Source organism: Zeus faber, assembly GCF_960531495.2.
Source record: "Zeus faber genome assembly, chromosome: 2".
In the NCBI taxonomy this organism is placed as follows: Eukaryota; Metazoa; Chordata; class Actinopteri; order Zeiformes; family Zeidae; genus Zeus; species Zeus faber.
Window position 1 is genome coordinate 28,004,291 of NC_137189.1, and position 21,096 is coordinate 28,025,386.

Genomic DNA, 21,096 nt, shown 5'->3' on the forward strand with positions numbered 1-21,096 from the left:
ATTCTATATAAAAATAATCATATATATCAAAATTATTGAATCAAAATACAAATCATTTAATATTTTAGTTATTTATCCTGTTGACTTCAAAGTGCACTGCGTTCTGTTGGTTTTGGTGTCTGTGTGTATGTGTGTGTGTGTGTGTGTGTGTGTGTGTGTGTGTGTGTGTGTGTGTTTGCTGATTAAAGGTCAGTTTACAGTTTGTTTTGTTTGTTGCGTCATGAGAGGACTTTTACATTGAAACCCCAACTTTGGATGTTTAGTAGTGTTGTAACTGTTAAAATGAAGCCATCGACTCTTTCCTGGTTCATGAGTGTCTGTGTACTGGATAGGACACAGAATTCTGTGTCTGCAGCTACTATGAAATAACGTCCCAAAGGAATATTAGATTAGATTATTATAATATAACATACTATATAATAGTATGTTATACTATATAATATAGTATAACATAATAAGTATGTGATACGATAAAGTATAAAAAATGAAAAATGTATAATAATAAAAAAATAATAATAATAATAATAATAAATAAATAAATAAATAAAAGGATGATGTCAAATAACAGATAATATAACATAGTTGAATAAAATATAATATTTAAAATACAAATATTATGAAACAAAGTGATACAATATGTGTGTTTCAGTTGGGGTTGCGTATATTTGTGACTGTGTGTGTGTGTGTGTGTGTGTGTGTGGGTGTGGAGCCCGTACACATGTGTGTGCACCGGAGTGTGTGTTTGTCAAAGTGCCATGGCGTCCAGCAGCCGAAGATGGGTTTTCACCCTCTGTGTGGTGGCAAGCTTCCTTCAGGTCCTCAGCCAGGGACCAGGTAAGTCCGTTCATCTCACCTGGGGGTTCCAGGTTTCAGGTCTCAGATCCTAATTCAACTGTAAAGTTAAATATCAAATAATAAGGAATTGGTGGTGGTTGCTTTCTTGCTCTCCTCAGTGTAATGAGGCACACGATTAAGACTTAAAAATACAAATTAAATCTACTCATAGAAAACAGGAAATTCACATTATAGTCTGGCAGTCATTACACAGTATGTTATACTAGGAGGAAAAATGGTCACAAATTGTGCATTTTACCAGGTTTTCCAGGATTTATTGACTATTTTGGCTACATGCTAAGGCTAAGCGACTGGAGACATAAGAGACTAGGAACAGGAAGCTGCGTTGCTTCTTGTGGACAAGCTGCCATAGCCAACGTTAAGCTCTTGATGCACACAAAAGCTATTTTAAATTAAATGCTATATTATCGTTATTCAAAATAAACTGACATTGAGTGACTATAATGTGAGTTCCTTGTTTTCATAAAGAAGATATATGAACAAATTCACAAAGAATGAAATGCGGCCATTAATAGCACCATGAATTGCACATCAATTGTGTCCGCTATCTGTACCGTCTTAGCTTCCGATCCACAAATATATTTCGCTAATGATATGCCAGAGCAAACACCGCCATTAAGTTTTGCTGCTTAACGCAATTTTTCCTTGTTTTGCATCTGCAATTGCAGATCCACAGAGATGCGCTGTTTCAAACACTCCATACTTTTAGATTAAAATCTAGTGAATATTTTTAGGTTTATGTGCAGTGACTATAAAACATGTAAATAGTATGAATGTATCTATAATTAAACCTCCCACACAGTTCATTTATTGCACGAATAAAATGTGTATATATTAAAATGTTTAGTTAGGAAATTCTAGTACTCACTGATTCTTAATATTGCAATGTAGAAATGATGTGTTCAAGTGTTCAGTGATGGTTGCTGTTGTGATAAACCTCTGGGCTCTGTGGAAGACCAAACAAACACACAACACAACTCGATGTTACAGAAAAATAGATATGTCTTTATTACAATAGAAAGCCTAAAATTCATGAGAGGGATACCATGTGAATTATAGATTCCCCAACGACACCTAACATGGGCGTTTCTATCAGCTGCCTTTAAGTAAGTAAGTAAGTTTAACTACTGCAAACTCAGTCGGAACAGCACCGCACTCTTAAGATTCCGCACAGCACACGTGATAGGTTGCACATAATGCACCTCCCCCAAGAGTGTGTGAGTCCACAGGATACGGTCGGACGCAGCTCCCCAGCAACAACAAAATTCCGTCTGTCTTTTAACCCCAGCGTCTCATACCGAGTTTCACAGGCAAAACGGCTGTAGACAATCGGTTCATGATTGCGCGCACGCCTCCCGTAAATGATGGAAACCAAGATTTTAACATTTCACAAACATTGTAAGACCTGGGTGAAAAAGATAATAAACCTATCATTTAATCTTTGAGAAAAAAGGGGCATGGCTTATACAGTATTTCAGCCATAACATTCAAACACATGTTCTAAAGTTGATTCTTTTTATTGTTATGACAATCGGTAACTTGTGTGTGGAGTCTGTCAAAATTCTATAATTTTCTGTTTCCTATCGGTTCACTTCCTGTTTCCTCACATTCACTTCCTGTTTCATGTCCGTTAACTTCTGTTTCCTGTCCCATCATTTCCTGCTTTCCGTCTTCCTGTCCCGTCACTTCCGGTTTCCTGAGCCACCATTTCCTGTTTCCTGTCACTTCAAGTTTCCCTCCTGTCACTTCTCCTGTTTCCTGTCAGGGCTGCGTGTGCCACGGCGGGCTGGAAGCGTCTTCCTGCGACCCAAACGAGCAAACTCTTTCTTCGTGGAGGAAATGCTGCAGGGGAACCTGGAGAGGGAGTGCTACGAGGAGCGCTGCAACTACGAGGAGGCTCGGGAGTATTTTGAGAATACTCCCATGACTGTACGCGTACCAGTCATCATGTTGTCTTAGTGATGTCCTCAGTGGGACAGGATGTTCTGTAATCAGCTGTTTGTCTCTTACAGATTGCATTCTGGACCACCTACTATGGTGAGTCTTTTTATTTACCCATGCCAACAGCAGGCTCCATACAACAAATGGAATTTGATGCCTTTGCATCCAAGACGAAGTTAATCTGCAAGTGAAGTTCAAATTCCCAACCTGCTATACCATCTTTAATAATCAAAGGCTCCGCAGTGCCACAGAAGCCTTGAAGCCGCAAGAACACTCTGAGCCCAAAGCGCTGCAGCCGCAGAACAACCTTGAATCCACAAATAAGCCAAGAGTCCAAAGAGCATCCACGCATGCCCCCAAGACGAACAAACCAGTCCCCTCTTGCAGAAGATGGGTTCGCAACCCCGAAGCTTAAACAGCAAAACTACAAGACCGAAATCCTGGAACTGGGGGTGAATTCCCTAAAAGTTGCTAGGATGAGGCAGCGGTAAGCCACGATAGCATCGCTTGCGTAAGCGGCAACTGATGGTCTGAGCTCAGTGGGTTCCCTAAACGCCACTTGGAGCTAAAGCAGCCTAACTCAGTGAAATCTGGATCAGATGGAGACAATACGGGATGGATCAACCAATCAGTGCAACGAAGTTCAATGTAGGATCAATACAGAACGTGACGTTTCCTTCACATCTACAGAGCAAGAATTACTGATGGAACAATATTTAAACAATTTTTAAACATTTAAATCCATGATTACTAAAAAGGGCGATGCTGCAGACCAAACGCATAAACACGTAATTTACAATGTTACTTAAAAGTGACCTATCATGCTCCTTTTCAAGTTAACATATGGTCTGTGAGGTCCCCAGAACAGTTTTTTGTTGAAAATACCACTCAGATTATGCATTCTAGCCATTGTAAATTTCCTCTAAACCGTTCTGTTCCAGTATGCTCTGTTGTAGTGGGTGGCGCCAACCTCCTGGGACCCGTAGTTCCGTTAGCCAATGGGGTTTGAACACAAGTTCAGGGTTCTGTGAGCCAATGGCGTTTTTATTGGTTTTGTTTTGATAAAACACACAGCGTCAGAGTCTATCTACAGCATACTTTTATTTATTTTTTTAGAAAGAAACATACAGCAGAATCATTTTTTATTACATTTCCACCGTCTGTGTTTTTTCACGGACAATTGATATTAATTCCTCTTTCTTTTAAAAGATTTGCGCTGGTTTGTGAAACCACCAGAGCAGTTTCCAGTGATGCTTGTTATTCTCCAGCCATGTGTGGAGTTACTCACATCGGGGGCGGTTTTAATTCTACTGAGGCACCCTGTGACAAAGGAAAGGGCTGCAAATCTGGCTTGTTGAATAACATGTTTTCTCACAGCTCACAATAACCTGACTGGGTTGTGTTATTTCACAGTTTGTGTGTTAGTAGTATCAGAGACCCAAATGTGCAGTATGTGCACAAGCACTCAAAAAGTGAATTTGCCATAGGTCCCCTTTAAACTGATCTAAAGTACATGATCTGCATGTTCCATTTACAGTAAATTGTGTTCCCTTAAAATACAAAAAAATAAGAAACTGATACAGAGCCTATACTAATTTGCAATTTAAAACTGTTTTTTTAAACCATGTTCTCATTTTAAGAAAAGAGACAAATTGTGGAAAATAATTCTATGTGTGTGTACATATTGTGTGTGTGCAGACTTTTTTTTTATCCCCACTAAAATCATAGATAGATAGAGTATATACTGTAGTCATAGATATATATAAAACATATATAGAGTATATATATATTATAATATATATATATTCTTATATACATGTATTTATTTATATATTTTATATATATACTTCATTGCGTTCATACTTTTCATTTGTTTCTTATTTATGTGATTGATACTCAATTGACTGGGAAAACAGGCATGTTGGCAATTTCAGTGAGGAAGGGAGCAATAATAGCATATGTTTAAACAAGGTAATTAAAATATATACATTTAATGTGTATTTTTTCACTTTCACAATATAATTACAATGCGAAACTTAAGTCGAGCGTCAGTTTCATGTCGGACGCTGAACAGTGACACTAGCCTGCTCCTGACCAGGCTACTTTAACTCCAAGGCATATGTTGCTGTAGTAACATAGGATCATTTCTAGCGGGATCTTAGGAACCCTCTTATACTGGAAGTGCTGGATTTAGCCTCGCCTACGGTGTAAGAAACCTTTAAGGAATACCCTCCTGGTACCATGACGGACCAACCCATCATGCTCCCACCCAACTAGAGCCACACATCAAACGAGTATGCAGGCGAGGCCCACATGCCCTCACATTCCCACGCAGTGCCCATGATCAGAAGCTTTACCCACCCATATATCTGCCTGTCTATCTGTAAATAACGCCCTCTCTCTCACTTTTCTTTCCCTCTCTCCCCTCCTCAGATGGGGACCAGTGTCTCACCAATCCTTGTCTTCATGATGGGAACTGCACCGACCGGGTTGGGGGTTTCCTGTGTAGCTGCAGAGCTCCATACTATGGACTGAACTGTGAGCTGGGGACAGCAGAGAGAAAGAGGGAGAGACCCTCAACGGCTCCACTAAACAATCAACCAGGTGTGTGTGTGTGTGGAGAGAGAGAGAGAGAGAGAGAGAGAGAGAGAGAGAGAGAGAGAGAGAGAGAGAGAGAGAGAGAGAGAGAGAGAGAGAGAGAGAGAGAGAGAGAGAGAGAGAGAGAGAGAGAGAGAGAGAGAGAGAGAGAGAGAGAGGTGGGGAGAGGGCAAAAAAAAGAAAGGATGGGAGGAGAGTGAGGAGGAGGAGGGGGGAGGGGAGCAGGGAGGAGAGGTGGAGGTGGAAAAGGAAGACAGGAGATAAGGAGAGGTGGAGGAGAACATATGGAGACATGACAATGGAGGTGTATTCATAATGCACCATGTAAACCAACTCGACAAAGTCAATTATTATTAACTTGTGTGTGTGTGTGTGTGTGTGTGTGTGTGTGTGTGTGTGTGTGTGTGTGTGTGTGTGTGTGTGTGTGTGTGTGTGTGTGTGTTCCAGCTGAGGTGCAGTGTGCCGTGCACGGTCCCTCGGCGTGCCACCATTTCTGTTCGGTTTCTCCCAACACATTTGTTTGTTCCTGCGCTGAGGGATACAAACTACAGCCGGACGGACGCTCCTGTCAGCCTGAGGGTCAGACTGCTGTTGAAATGCATGCTGGGATATCTGGGGTCAATACAGTTATGCTGGGCTTGGAATACGCAATTTAAGCTCCACCTTTTTTTACTTTTGGGAAAGTTGCTTGAAAAAAAATCACCTGGCAACAGTGGTTTCTTGCCCACTGATGCACTGTAGGAAACAAGTGCCAGACAACAATATAGATTTTATTAAGAAGTGAGTAGTGAACCACATAGATTTTACTCAGTAGGGAATAGTGAACCATATAGATTTTACCATATAGAGAGTAGTGAACTATATCGATTTTACTAAGTAGGGAGCAGTGAAATGTATAGATTTATAGACTATGCAGGGAGAAGTGAATTATATATATATATATATATATATATATATATATATATATATATATATATATATATATATATATATATATATATATATATATATATATATATATAAATTTTACTAAGTAGGGAGTAGTGAACCATATAAATTTTACGAAGTAGGGAGTAGTGAACTATATTGATTTTACTAAGTAGGGAGTAGTCAACCTTATAGATTTTATTAAGTAGAGAGTAGTGAACTAGATAGATTTTACTACATAGGGAGTAGTGAACCCTGTAGACTTGTATGTATGTATAAAATTGTGAATTTGACAGTTGTGTGTGTTTTCAGTGGACTTTCCGTGTGGAACATGGATGACTCCATCGCCCGACGCTGCAACGTTGAACAAGACCCCTCAAGCTCCGCACCGCTGTCCTGATGAACTCTGTCCCTGGCAAGTATGTCTGTCCCGGCCAATCACAGTTAATGACCTGTCCTTCCAGCCAATCACAACCCTGACTCTATCGCCAGCCTCCCAGCATGCATTGAACGGCTGGAATACCCATCACAAAGAGTCCAGACGTTCCCATACAAAGAGAAGTTTACTTCCTGTTTTGGGTCTCACTTATTATTATTGACATTTCACTGCATATATCTATGAAGGTATGTATATGTATGTGACGAATAAACCTCTTGAATCTTGAATATATATATATATATATATATATATATATACACATATATCTGTATATTCATATATATACATATATACTGTATGTACATATACATACATGCATATATATATATATACATATACATACACACACACACATATACATGTATATATAAAAACATATAATTATATATAACACCAAACTGGTTTCATGTTCGAGGCCATAGCTGCCTTTTCTTTTGAGCATCAGCACGAACCGAACCTTCAAGTGAGGGGCCAAAGGAGCCAGAGCTTCATGTGGGACACCACCTCAAATGGATGAAACAAGTGGAAAACATCTATTTTCAACCTTTTGAGGTTGTAGGTTAGAACCCTGACTCCCTGTTTTTTTTCCCATTTCCTCTTGAGAATGGCTTGAGGCTCAGAGGGCTTCCAGGAAACTCTACGAGAGCAAGTCTGGATTTTAAACTACAATAGTGACAAGTACAGAACATCAGCTGCACACGGATGCCAAGTAGTACAACATCTCATGTAAGAAGACTCCATTGAGGATCATCTGACCCGACCCAGCAGGACTCTGTAAAGTGATGAGAGTGACTCAAATTACTGTTGTTGTAGGTTCCTGTCCAGAGTTTAAATTCTCTTCCGCGGTTCCTTTAACCAGGTGACTGGAAGACAACACCACAGTGGTGGCTCAGAGAGATGAAGCGCAATAAGGTTCCTTCAGTCAGAGGGTGCAAGGTTTAAATCCTAGTCAGTGTTTTGAAGCCAACGGTCTCAGGTCGTCTTTAAAAGCTCCAGGAGAACAGGGTTGTGTGTGAAGGACCTGGTGGCCGGAAGGAGTTGTTGGATATGTCTTTGGCCATGGGGTGGCTGGTTCAACTACCTCTGAACAACATACTGTTTTTAATAAAATTCAAGACTCATGTCACAAGACACTGAAGAACATCTCAGAGAAACTCTGACCCCGCAGGGCTCTGTGGAGTGATGGGTTCAGACACTGGCTTGTCAAGGGCCCCCCCCGACCACCCTGAGCCTGATTTGGTTTTCTCGTTGGTCGGACCGCTGGGGCAGAGAGAGAGTAGAACCATGTCTGCAGACATATCCAACAACTCTGTCGTGCCTCCAGGTCCCTCGCGAAGGGCCCTGTTTTCCAGGAGCTTTTTAAGACGCCCTTGGACCGTTTTAAACGCTGACTAGGATTTTAACCTTGTACCGGTTCATCTCTCTGAGCCGCCAGGTCATCTCAGCTGCGGTGGAGTCTTCCAGTCCTCTGGTTAAAGGTCTGTCTGTAAAGTCTGGATTTTACACTAAAACAGGAACATTTAGTTCAAGTACAAGTTCAAGAGATTATTTGTCACATGCATACACATACGGTCGTACATATATGTAGTGAAATGTCATGACACCCGGTGATTATGCACAAGCTCTATACAGTCAGTCTCTGAACCCATCGCGCCACAGAGTCCTGCTGAGTCACAGCTTCTCTGAAGTGATCTTCAGTGGAGTCTCCTTGCATGAGAAGTTCCAATACTTCTCATCTGTCTGCAGCTGCAGCTCATTTCTCTGGAAACCCTCTGAGCCTTGAGACTTTCGCAGGAGGCAACCAAGAAAAAAACCAACTTGCGAGTCAAGGTTTGAACCTAGAACCTCAACATGTTGCAGATGGAAGTTTGCCACTTGTTTTAACCCTTTGAACTACGGTCCAACAAGAAGCTCTGGCTCCCCCAATGTCACTTCAATGTTGGTGCTGAAGCTCAAAGGAACCCGGGTACTGATGTCAATAGGTGGTTTTCCAACATAAAGCTGTACGTTGCTGGAATTTCGATCAAGTCTTTGACATTAACCTGAAATAAAGTAAAGTGAAGACATATGACCACCACCTATAGGTGACTGAAGTAAGAAAAGCAATTTTAGGCACAAGTACATATCTAAGAACCCTGTCAGCAGCAATCAACCCACAGACAATTTGACTAACATACATTATGAAGAGTTTTGGGTTGATAACGAGGTCAGGATTAGAAGGCGTTAGAAGAGTTTTTTCCACTGATCCAAGTCTCTGTGGATCCAAAACGGTTGCCGAAGTGTAATCACTTCATAATCGAGTGAAAATAATCATAATATAAGGCAAACAGACCACACAGGATTGTTGACAATGGCCCTAATCGGGGCTCTACACGGAGCAACTGGGCAACCTTTATAGGCGGGCAGTCTAATCAGTTATGTAACTGATAAGATCAATCTTGATTGATCTTATCATCTTGAATCTTGATACATTTTGAGACGCACCTTGAGAATGTCTACACTTAAATGTGATGTAATAACTCTGAAAAGATGGGCAAAATGTCAGAGGGACGAGAACCTCTATTTACCAACTTTTTGGTTCCATTTTACATTTTAAGTTAAAGACCCAACATGTGCATTTGTTGCGGTCCTCTAGGTGTCGCTGGTGGACGGTGGAGGGGTGGAGCTCTGTCAGGGCGTGGTCCTCAGCCATCGATCCGTCTTGACCTCCGCCCAGTGTCTGTTTATGGCGAACGGAACTCAGATTCAGGCTTCCAGCCTTCACGTTCTTGCAGGTCCAACACAAGCAAATAACTAAGAATACTATCAGTAACAGGAGCCTAATTATCCCACCAGGATCTTGCAGTTTCTTTGGGATGATCGTTGTCCAAAATGCCTGAATTTGCAGCGAATTTACTCATAATTTGCAATGCGTTTTGCAGAATACTTATGATAAAATTTAAAAATCATATTTTTGACAAAATATTAGGACTTGGTTCAGAAAACTTAGTCCATCACACAAGTGTTTGATGCAATAGTCACATATATACATTACGTGTGTGTGTGTGTGTGTGTATATATATACGTATATATATATACGTATATACACACACACACACACACACACATACATACATACATACACACGTAATGTATATATGTAAATATGCAACAATTGGACAAAGCTGGAAGCTCTCAGCGAGATCAGTTGCTTATTGCAATGGTAATTGCTGGAGCGACTAAAAAAAACGAGAAATCACGTCACTTTTATTTAATATCTGATATTCTATATGTTGTGGACCCCAAGATCAGATTATTTTATTTATTATTATTTGTTTCAATTTTGACCCTGTCCCCGTACTCCTCCCTCCCAAGGCCAGCGCTCCTCCACTCAGAAAACAGCCGTCCAGGCCGCCTCCACCCACGGCCGCTTTCAGACCGGTCGCTACGACAACGACCTGGCCCTCCTCCACTTGGCCAAACCATTGGTTTTTGGCCCCACCCTCTTTAATCTCTGCCTGCCCACCAAGGACTTCAGTGAGAACGTCCTGATGCATGCTGGGAGGGTCGGGCTTATGGGGGGAGGGCGGAGCTTCACTCACCTGTCGCTGGACGATTGCCGCCGGCTGAACGTCTCCCACCTGATCAGCAACAAGATGTTCTGCATAAGGACCATTATTGAGGGGGTGCCTGGAACAGAGAGCCAACATGGCGGAGGGCAGACAGGGTTGGTGGGTGGGTGTGGCCTGCAGCGGGGGACACCCACAGCCTCCATTCAGCAGGGGGCGGCATTCCTCACAGGGCTGATGGCTTCCCAGCAGGGGCGCTGCGGAGCGCTGGTCTTCACCAAACTTTCTCGCTACCTTCCCTGGATCAGACAGCGAGCGGCACTCTCCAAGAAGGACCAAAGAGACCCTGATATCCCCAGGAACCCTGACCCCCAAAACCACCCTCCAGTACCCGATCTCATCCCCGAGTTCAGACAGTACCCTGACCCAACAGTACCCAAAAAACCTGCCCAGGTCATGGAGTACCCTGAACCTCCAGTACTTAAAATAATCCCCCAGATGAGACAGTACCCTGACCCATCAGTACCCAAAATGACTGTCCAGATTATAGAGTACCCTGACCCTCCAGTACCCCAAATAACCCCCAGTTCAGACAGTACCCTGACCGCCCCCCGTACCCCCAAATAACCCCCTGGATCACAGTAACCTTAGACCACCCCAGTACACCAAATAACCTTCCAGATCAGACAGTACACTGACCTGCCCCCAACACACCCCAGTATTCTGTCAGGGTCACACGAGCATTTTTTGAACCTTATATTTCATGATTGGGAGTGATTGGCATCAGAATCTGTTACATTGATCCAGTTTGAATAACTTCAACCAGCACCATAGAACATGGTCAAGATTGCTCTATTGCATGGCATAATTCCACAGCTCTGTGGACTACTCTATCTTGATTGGGCAATAGTGGTCCACATGCTAATGCTTACTAGTGGCACTATCTGGTGACACTACATAGAAACTACAATGAAGACTTGAAGAGATGAATGAGGATACAATTTAAACTTAATAACAGTAAATACTTTGGCATACTAATTTCATTTACAAACTTATTTTATTCAGTAAGTATCCGTGTAATAAGCCCACTGGCTGCACATTAACCCTTACTGATCCATAATGGATCAATTTAAAAGATTCCAATGCAGATCGTGCTGGTAAACTCCCAATGATCAAAAAATAAGGATAAATCACCAAATCTGCCTCTAGATATCATTGCTCAGAATCACGTTGAACAGTAGGTTAATTTCAAGTATGATATCAGACCTAAAGTACAGTTTTTATATTGTTACATCGATAACATGATATGAGACGAGATAATGTCTGAGATTTTGGTTCTGGTATGACAGTAATATTTGTAAATATTGTCTTTAAGGAGCATGGTGTAGCATGGGGCTGGAGCAAGGAAAAGTAATGCAGTTTTCTGAACTTCAGACTGTTCTGCTAATCTAATCAATTCTCACTTTCCACATTCCTAATAAAACATTAAAGCATTAAAAGAGGTTCAATTCTGACAAATCAGTTACAACACTGTTGGGAACATTATTTACTTTATTCCATAGTTGCTGCATTAAAAATTTGAAAAAAATAAAAATAATAATTAAAAAAAAAAAAAAAAAAAAAATCACAATTACAGGACACGGAGGAGAGTGAGGAGGATTGTGGGTAATGTAGTTTAGGACCCGGAGGACAGCAGGAGGGCGTGTCGGTATTTGAAATCAGGACACAGAGGAGAGCGGGGGGAAGGGATTCTGTTTACTGACCACGAGCTTCTGGTGCTGATGGGAAATGTAACCTTTAATATGGCCCTGGGGGAGGGGGAGAGAGAGCTTGTTTATTCTTATTTCTTCATGTTTCGTATTTAGTCAGAATAAAACTCTTTGGTTTCTGCTAGGGCTGTCAAATGATTAAAATAATGAATCGCAATTAAGCGCATGACATTTGCGATTAATCACAATTTGTAAATATACGCAAATTTGACCCCAAATAAATATTTTTCCATTCAAAAATCAGTGCACAGTGTTACTGAGTTATATGATTTGATTACTGAGAACAGAACTTTAAATACTCTAGATCAAATTGCATTTAATGGCATTTTCACCATAACCGAGCAACCCAGCCTTGTTAACAGGAAGTGCTATATAATAACCAGCAAAAAAAAACCCCAAAAAAACACACACACACACACACCTATATCTATCTATCTATATCTATATCGATCTATATATATATATATATATATATATAAATAAAATAATAAGATAATATAATAATAATATTGTAGAGAACTCGTGGAATTCAAACGGTACTCACCATGTAGATGAGGTTGGCCAGGATACACTGCACTTCATCCAAGTCCAATTCGTCTACCTTCATCATCCTCAGAGCGACGAGGAAGGCCTCCAGGGGGAGCTGGTGAGTACGCAGCAGGTGATACCTGGTATTCCAGTAGCATTTATGCTCAAATTAGCACGTCATCACAGCCTCCTAAAAGTGCACGTAGGCGGCGGGACAAAAAAACTCACACTTTCTTGAAGAGGTTGCGGTAGGTGATGATCTTGAGCTTCTCCAGGATGAGGAAGATACCGTAGCGGATGAAGAAGGTCTCATGCTTGGCAAGAGCCTCGTTCAGCAGCAGGAAGTTGCCCTCGCTGGACAGGAAGTGCAGGAATTCACAACACAAAGGCACATTAGAGTCACAATATCATCTAAGACATTAAATATATTATATTATAGTATATTATATATATAATATAGTATTATTATATTAATATAGTATATTATTTCTCATCTCACCTGACAGCCTTGGTGATGTCAGCAAACTGCACCAGGTCGTACTTCCTGAGGAGCTGGTGGGTCGGCATGTGGCCCTGTCCCATCACATCAAGGACACATTGCATTACATATACACAACTATTATTATTATTATTATTATTATTATTAATTATTATTATGTGTTTAACTCCATGTAGAGGCAATTTAGGTGTGTAACTACATATGTATAGCAGTAACTCAGGAGTGTTTAACTCTATATAGAGGTAGAGTAGGTGAGTAAGTGTGTGTATATGGAAGTAATGTGTGTGTAACTCCATATAGAGGTAATGTAGGTGCTTGTTACTTGGTATACAATAGAGGCAATATAGCTGTGTGAACTAATTGTCATTGTACAGAGTGAGGCAACGAGGTGAGTGAGGCAACAAAAAGCATTTCTCTGCATTTTACCCATCCTTGTAACTGACGTATCTAGGAGCAGTGGGCATGTATGTGTGTGAAACTATATAGAGGTAATGAAGGTGGTTAAGTCTTGACAGAGGTAATGTAGAGATGTAACTACATGGAGGTAATGTAGGTGTATACCTCCATATTGGGGTAATGTAGTGTGTGTAACTATAACAGGTAATGTAGGTGTGTGTAAGTCCATAAATCAGAATCGGTTTTATTTCGCCAGGTGCATTTGCATCTATGTTATAAAGGTGTGGTAGGTGTGTAAATCCTTAGAGGTAATGTAGGTGTTTGTAACTTCATATAAGGGTTATTTTGGGGTGTCTTACGCATACATACAGATAATGTAGGTGTGAAACTATATAGAGGGTGTGTGTACTTATATAGAGGTACTGTGGATGTGTGACTATATAGAGGTAATGTATGTAAAACTTTATATAGGTAAGAGGTAATAAGTGTAGCTCTATATAGAAGCGTCAGTGACCAGCAGCATCTTGACAGGAAGCAGGTAGATGAGAATCAGCCTCTTGTTCTTCTGACTGGAACGATGGCAGTGCTCAAAGGAGAAGGAGAGGCACTCCTCCGCTAGAGAGAGAGCGAGAGAGAGAGAGAGAGAGAGAGAGAATGAATGAGTGGAGAGGGGGAAAATGAGAGCAGAAAGAAGATGACGGAACGGAGCTTCCGGAAATTACTCATTGTATGAATTATTACAGCATTTAACCATCTGCTACTGTGCGGCGGTAACATAAGTTGAGGTAAATTAAAGTTTACATCTTTAATTTTGCAAATAAGTCAGATTTTGATGTATACTGTATGTCGCTTATTTTGCCTCTCCTGTGAATTTGAAAGACAAGCACCTTCCCGTGCTGCACCGCGTCAGAGGCTTTACCGTGTGTTTTTCTAGTCAATATCAACTATTTATGAATTTATTACACAGAAAGTAAAGGGGAAAATTAATACTGCGGTATTTTGGTAGATACCGTACTGCAATGTGAAATTTCGTACTGTCACATCCCTATTCTGGATTGATATAACTGGATCTGGTCTAAACAGTGGACCTGGTCAGACCTGGACATGATCCAGGGACTACCTGGCTTGAAGTCGCTGTCGAACATGGCCTTGCGGCCCACGTAATACTTGTAGGTGACACGCTGGGCCATGCTGTAGTCATTCTTCAGGTTGGAGCTGTCGATGGCTCTGATCAGCGGCTTGCACAGGTGCAGCTTATTGATCTGAGGAACACACAACATGAAATTAAACTTTGTATTATAACTTGACTAATTGACCAAAGTCCCTGTAAAGTGAATTCAGTGATTTGTTTCGAAACACATTATACATGTTAGAAAGTCATTGCTGGAAATGTGGGGGGGGGGGGTGAAGAAATGCACAGATTTATTTCCCTACAACAGTATGTGCTTTGCATACTGAATTAAAACGGTATACAATATTGCAATACTGTAACTTTAAAGTGACACGTTAACAATAAGCAACTTTGAAGTGCTTCCTTCGGAAAAAAACATAATTAAATATTAGAAAATAAATAATGAAGAATGATATAAATACAGTAACATTTATGTCCTTAAAGGACCGGTAAACTAGTGAAATTGAGATGGGATTGTTAACAAAGTCCTGCAACTGATCCAAGCCCCTCCTTTTGAAGGCATTAACTGTATTCTGAGATGAAGAAGCCCCCGCTTCCGAATACTGATGACTTATTTCCAGTCAAGACTGTTAAGACTCCAGGATATCTTTTTGCTCCAGCACAAGGGCTGATGCACTGGCAATATTTACTGTCCTGGTTGCTAGATGTGTTGAAACTTGGGACAGATCACCGGATCATCATCATAAAAGCCAATGAGGACATTGAGAACTTTGCCCATGCTCAGGCTAGTAGCTTCATCAGCATTCAGTGAAAACATTCCTTTTTTTGAGCTTCTCAGGTAAACATTGCCTGAACTCTGGGGCAATGCCATGGGTATTTAAATAGCTGGCATGTTGATTTAAAACGGACAGTTTTTTCAAGGACATTTCTGTCTTCGGATAGCTTTTTACAGATTGATCAGTGGCTGAGCAATTGTGAAGAATAACATCAGGTACTGCAATGAACGTGCACACACATATTTTTGGATCGCACAGCGATCTAATGAGCACTAATGAGACTAATGAGCACTTTCTTTTCGTTATTGCCGTACAATAGCTTCATGGAACACACCGTGCAGAAACAAGTGTCCTGCTCCCTTCATTTGTGGCACCAAGTGCCAAACGGTGTTCCCCAGTTTCCTCTATCCATGCCCAGCACCATTTGTCCTTGAATCCTTTCTCAGCTCAGGCCGTATCTTTGCCAGGTTTCATAAGCTGCGTGGCCATTTATGAGCCATGCTGCAGGTAGCATGCTTACACCACATCAGCGCTATAGTGATAGAAAGTAGCTTGCTGTTCATTGGATAAAAAAATAATTGGGTTACTCTCATACCATTGATAGGTGAAATACTGCTTTGCTTTGCTGAACATGACTGGATAAACCGCATCCCAAACAAAACTCTGTCTTAGAGCAGAAGGAATTGCCTTTTGTTTATTCACAATTTTGAAACCTAATTTATATACTTTAATTTTTTTTAACCATTCCAATTTGCCTGTGTGGTTAATAACACATTTTTCTGTGGGGTGACAAACACAGAACACATTTATTTTTGCTTTACAGGGACTTTAACAAATTAAATATACGTTTTACCTTAAAGTAGATCTTAAAAAGCTGGTTGATCAAAAACAGCATCCCCCACTTTTTAGAGTCATCAATACCTGCACGACTGGAGGAGAGCGAGAGCGAAAGGAGGGAAAGAAGAGGAGTGGAAGAGAGGCGAGAGAACCGAGGGGAGGAGAGAGAGGAACCACATTTGTAGTTCAGTGTTATTTGCGTTTAAGTATTAATTGGTGTAACATGTGATCCAGTGTGTGTGTGTGTGTGTGTGTGCACGTGCACTGACTTGTCGCTGGCGCACACTCTGAAGCAGCTCATCAGCTGCTCTGCTGCTTTCTCCAGCATCTCCCCAGGCTGACCTTTACTCCTCTTCTGGTGCTGCTGCTCCGCCTGGGGGTCAGAGGTCACCAGGGGTCAGAAATCCCCACAGGTCAGAGGTAATCAGGGGTCACCACAGGCCAGAGGCCACCACAGGTCAACATCACCACAGGTCAGCAGTCACCACAGGTCACAGGTGACCATCCATCACACCACATGGTCAGAGGTCACCACAGAGCACCACAGGTCAGAGGTCACCACAGGTCAGAAGTCACCGTGAGACAGCAGTTGTCATAAGAACGGGCCTCAGAAACACCTTAAATGCAATTAGAAGTCCAGTGTTAAAGTTCTTACGTTGTTGGCGAATATTCGGAGGTCCAAGGTGACGGCAAACATCACAGGAAGCGCCCTGAAAAAAGCACACAACCAGTTTGTAATAACTTGCCACTACATATATATCAATTCAACATTTTTTATTATGTAATGTAAATATTTAGTAATAATTTGCCTAAATGTGAGACATTTCACTGTTAGTAATAATAATGTCCAGATTTTGCAATAACTTGCAAAAGGGTAAACAAGTACTGAGTACAAGTACTCATTTAATTGTTGTCAAAGTATTTCATTTTTAAATTAGACAAATACAACTATTATGATAATAATTATGTATTAATAATTATTATTAGTATTATTATTAACAATAATACTTGTTTTATTAAACTCTCATATAAAAATAAATTACTATTATTAGTAGTATTATAACAATAACTAATTGTATTATTATTATCATTATTATTATTATTATTCAACAGCTTACCAGTTCTCCTCTTTATGAGCTTGGAATGCCCTCAGGAACGATGTGGCGGGTTAAAGACAAACCACCCACCAAGTACACATCAATCAACCAACCAAGCAATCAATACTAAATACATAATAACAGTGGAGGAAAATACTTAGATTTGTAAAAACTAAAAGGATATTGGACCACAAGGGTTTGGAACTTGTAGGCTTCCACAAAGTCGTGATTGGCCACTGCATAGGTGCACCTGCACACACACAAAAGTTTAAATAATTTGACCTTTTTATAATTCATTGTACAGTGTTCTCGATTCTTTATTTTCCAAATTACAATTCTCAAGATAACAGCAGTAATAGTGTAATTTGTAATAAAGTACTTTGTCATGCAGTAATAGTCTAATACAATGATTTGTAATATAGTAATATTATAAGTGGATTTTGTAATACAGTGTTTTTACAGCGTTTTGCAATGTTTGTTCTGTTTTTATACTTTAAAATTATAACCATAAAATCCCACTGTATTAATTGAACTGCAGTGCATTGCGTGATAGTCAACAATTGCAGCACGAGCCAGCAGAGGGTACCAGAGTCTAACCTGAGGTGAGCTGCCACCATCTCGTCATAAGGAGGCTCCAGGACCTGCTGGCATTTCTCCTCGGGACTGGCCAACTGGAAAACACCCCGAAGAACAACCGGTAATTGGACCATATTTTGGGGGAGGACTATTGGTGCTTCCATAAGATAGTTATCCATAAGAAATATCGCAGAATCAACATCAGTAAGATGTAACAATATATCACGATATCGATATTTAATCGATATCACAATTGATATTATATGGATATTGTGATATGAGGCAAGATATCAACATAATATTGATATTGATAACATGAGACCAGATATTGTCTGGGATTTTGGTTCTCAGTTTACAGTAACGCTCCTTAACACACACACACACACACACACACACACACACACACACACACACACACACACACACACACACACACACACACACACACACACACACACACACACACACACACACACACACACACAAAGTTCAGATGAAGTTCATATCATGATAACCAGAATCCCAGGCAATATCTAGTCTCATATCACAACACCGATATTGTGATGAGACTGTGATATGAGACTAACAATATTATATCAATATCGTATCAAATATATCAATATATTGTTTTAATATAGATATTATAGTGATATGAGACCAATATCTGGTCTCAAGCACCAATGTTTGGGGCACACCAGTACAGACCATAAGCATTATCGTAATATTAATACTATATTGACTACAATCACAGTAACTAGTATCCCAGACAATATCTAGTCTCATAATTCAATATCCATAAAACAATGATATATCGCCCAGCTGTTCCTGTGGGCTCTACCTGCAGACGGGGGTTTGCGACGTGGGGGTGTTTAAAGGAGAGCAGCTCGGCACAGAACGATCCCTCGTGGTTGTCGATCGCCTCATACACCTGGAATGAAGAAAAAAAAAACAAAAAAAAAAAACGAACAGCTGTAACAAATATCACAAAATCGCCAGATTGCAATTATTTGAGCAGATTGCGATCTTTTTGTAAAATCGTTAAGATTCCACAATCATTACGATACGAAGAGGAACTTGAAGCCAACTTTAGGAACGTCACAATAAATTGAATGTGAATGACCTGAGTTTCCATCAGTTATGTTGACGAAAATTAACCTGTCTGCTCACATTTCTATTTTCAAACTTTTCCAATCTTCAATTCCAATAAAGGTAGAAATGTGTTATCACAAGTTTTATTTTCTGCTTCTATTATAAAAGGTATAAAATTGACAACAACAATAATTTATCAGAATTATTTGTAAGACATTGTTTGCAAGACATTGTAAGACAAATTCTAAATGTAAAGACTGAGTTGTGGACAAGGTTTTGCTGGTAGTTCTAAATCTAAGTACTATATATTTGGTAGAGAGAGGAAAGTATTTTGTCGAAAACAGGGCAGGTTACGAACTAGATTATTCTATGAACCGTTATTAGAACAGTTTTATTCAAGTCACATAGAAGGTAAGTGATTAAAAACTGGAATCCTCGCTTAACGAGGGACCAGTGGCCTCAGTGCTCTTATCTAATGAATGTCGATTCACGTTGAGCAGAAATGATGGCCGCTAACGATGTTGGAGACGTCAAGGAGGGCGCTACACATCAGCCACTGTTGTCACCAGACGAGCCTTTGGTGGTGGTGGTGTTACAGTGTGGGCAGGTGTGTCTAGTCAATACAGAACTGCCCTACACTTTGTGAATGGTACAGTGACAAGCCCATACTACCTGAATAACATCATTAATCCAGTCATTGTGCCCCTGCATGAACAACACAGGCCTAAGTTCATCTTCATGGACGACAATGCTCCAGCTCATTGAGGTCGCATCATTAGGGAACGGCTGCTGGAGACTGGAGTACCTCAAATATAGTGGCCTGCACTTTCTCCAGACCTGAATCCCACAGAAAACCTATGGGATCAGCTGAGTCGCCGTGTAGAGGCTCGTAACTCTGTACCCCAGAACCTCAATGACCTGAGGGCCGCCCTTCAAGAAGAGTGGGGGGCCAGGCCTCAGCAGACAATGAGTCGACTTGTGAACAGCATGAGACGTGGTTGTCAAGCTGTAATTGATGCTCAAGGGCACATGACAAGTTATTGAGACATTCTTTGTTGTGGTATACCCACCCCTGTTGTTGGCTTTTGTTTCAATCAATTGTTTGAGATGAGGAAATCTCCATTGCATGCTTCTACTTTCATTATATCATGAAAGCCCTACTTTCATGATATAATATCATTGTAGCGTGAACTTTTTACATTTTCCAAAAATTTCACCCGTAAGCCAAATATTTTTGTGTGTTTTGAATCAGAATCAGTTTTTTACGCCAGGGCATTATCATAAAAAATAAAGACATGAAGAAATGAAATGAAATAAAAAATAGCCTAATTTTTCCAAATAGCTTAAAACATAACATAACATGTACAAATATACAGAATATACAAAATGTTATGCTATGCACAGGATAAATGATCGTTATGGTATGTAGGGGTAGGTATATGGGGTCTAAATTATAAAAAATAATTATTGCTATGTTCCAACTAGCTTATAACAGCTTTTATAGCATAATAGAGCCAGCACTGACGACACATACATGAGTGAATGTCCTTTAAGCGTGGTACCTGCTGCAGATACTGGTTTATGGTGATGTGAGCCATGTCGGCCCTGGAGGTCCACGTCCACGTCCAGATGAGTCGGCAGCAGGTCGTTCATCCAGGGTTACGGTGATGTGGAACTAAGAACACAACTAAATCCTAAATAATCCTCTCGTGGACAAACTCTCAAATATCTCATATTTAATTGAGGCGGAGCGCGCTATTTTATTTTATTGTTTAATAATATCAATAATAATACTTATAACAATAACACTATTACTAATACTACTACTATTACCAATAATAGTTATTAATTAAAATTAAAAAGTAAACTCAAAACATTGAAACTATGGCTCTACTAACAGGACGAGTAAAAAAAAAGCTGCAGCTCTTCGTCAAAGACTTCTAAACTGTCTATTTCAACCCGACTAATATATAATTCCACTGATCTCACACACAAGACATTAACTTCAAGTCACAAATAAAACAAAATATATTCATAATACTACCGTCAATATGGTCTTTTCACGCATACAATGTGCTACAATGGATTA

At 40.4% G+C, this 21,096-nt stretch overlaps 2 protein-coding genes across 2 annotated transcripts; one reads left to right on the plus strand and one right to left on the minus strand.

Moving 5' to 3' along the window:
* Nucleotides 1-755: 755 nt before the first annotated feature.
* prozb (protein Z, vitamin K-dependent plasma glycoprotein b) lies at nt 756-10,935 on the plus strand (the record flags this gene model as incomplete). Its single annotated transcript, XM_080023825.1, has 7 exons — nt 756-834; nt 2,621-2,784; nt 2,868-2,892; nt 5,230-5,400; nt 6,634-6,740; nt 9,396-9,534; nt 10,115-10,935. 7 exons carry the CDS (start codon nt 756-758, stop codon nt 10,933-10,935), a joined length of 1,506 nt encoding a protein of 501 aa, XP_079879951.1.
* Nucleotides 10,936-11,939: 1,004 nt separating this feature from the next.
* On the minus strand, nt 11,940-20,785 carry pcid2 (PCI domain containing 2). Its single transcript, XM_080022249.1, has 14 exons — nt 20,570-20,785; nt 18,757-18,846; nt 17,940-18,013; nt 17,500-17,592; nt 17,364-17,393; nt 16,901-16,955; nt 16,515-16,618; nt 16,262-16,337; nt 14,621-14,762; nt 14,015-14,115; nt 13,105-13,178; nt 12,834-12,959; nt 12,622-12,745; nt 11,940-12,116 (listed from the first exon to the last, which is right to left on the minus strand). The coding sequence occupies exons 1-14, from the start codon at nt 20,603-20,605 to the stop codon at nt 12,027-12,029; spliced, it is 1,215 nt and encodes a 404-aa protein (XP_079878375.1). The 5' UTR covers nt 20,606-20,785; the 3' UTR covers nt 11,940-12,026.
* Nucleotides 20,786-21,096: the final 311 nt, after the last annotated feature.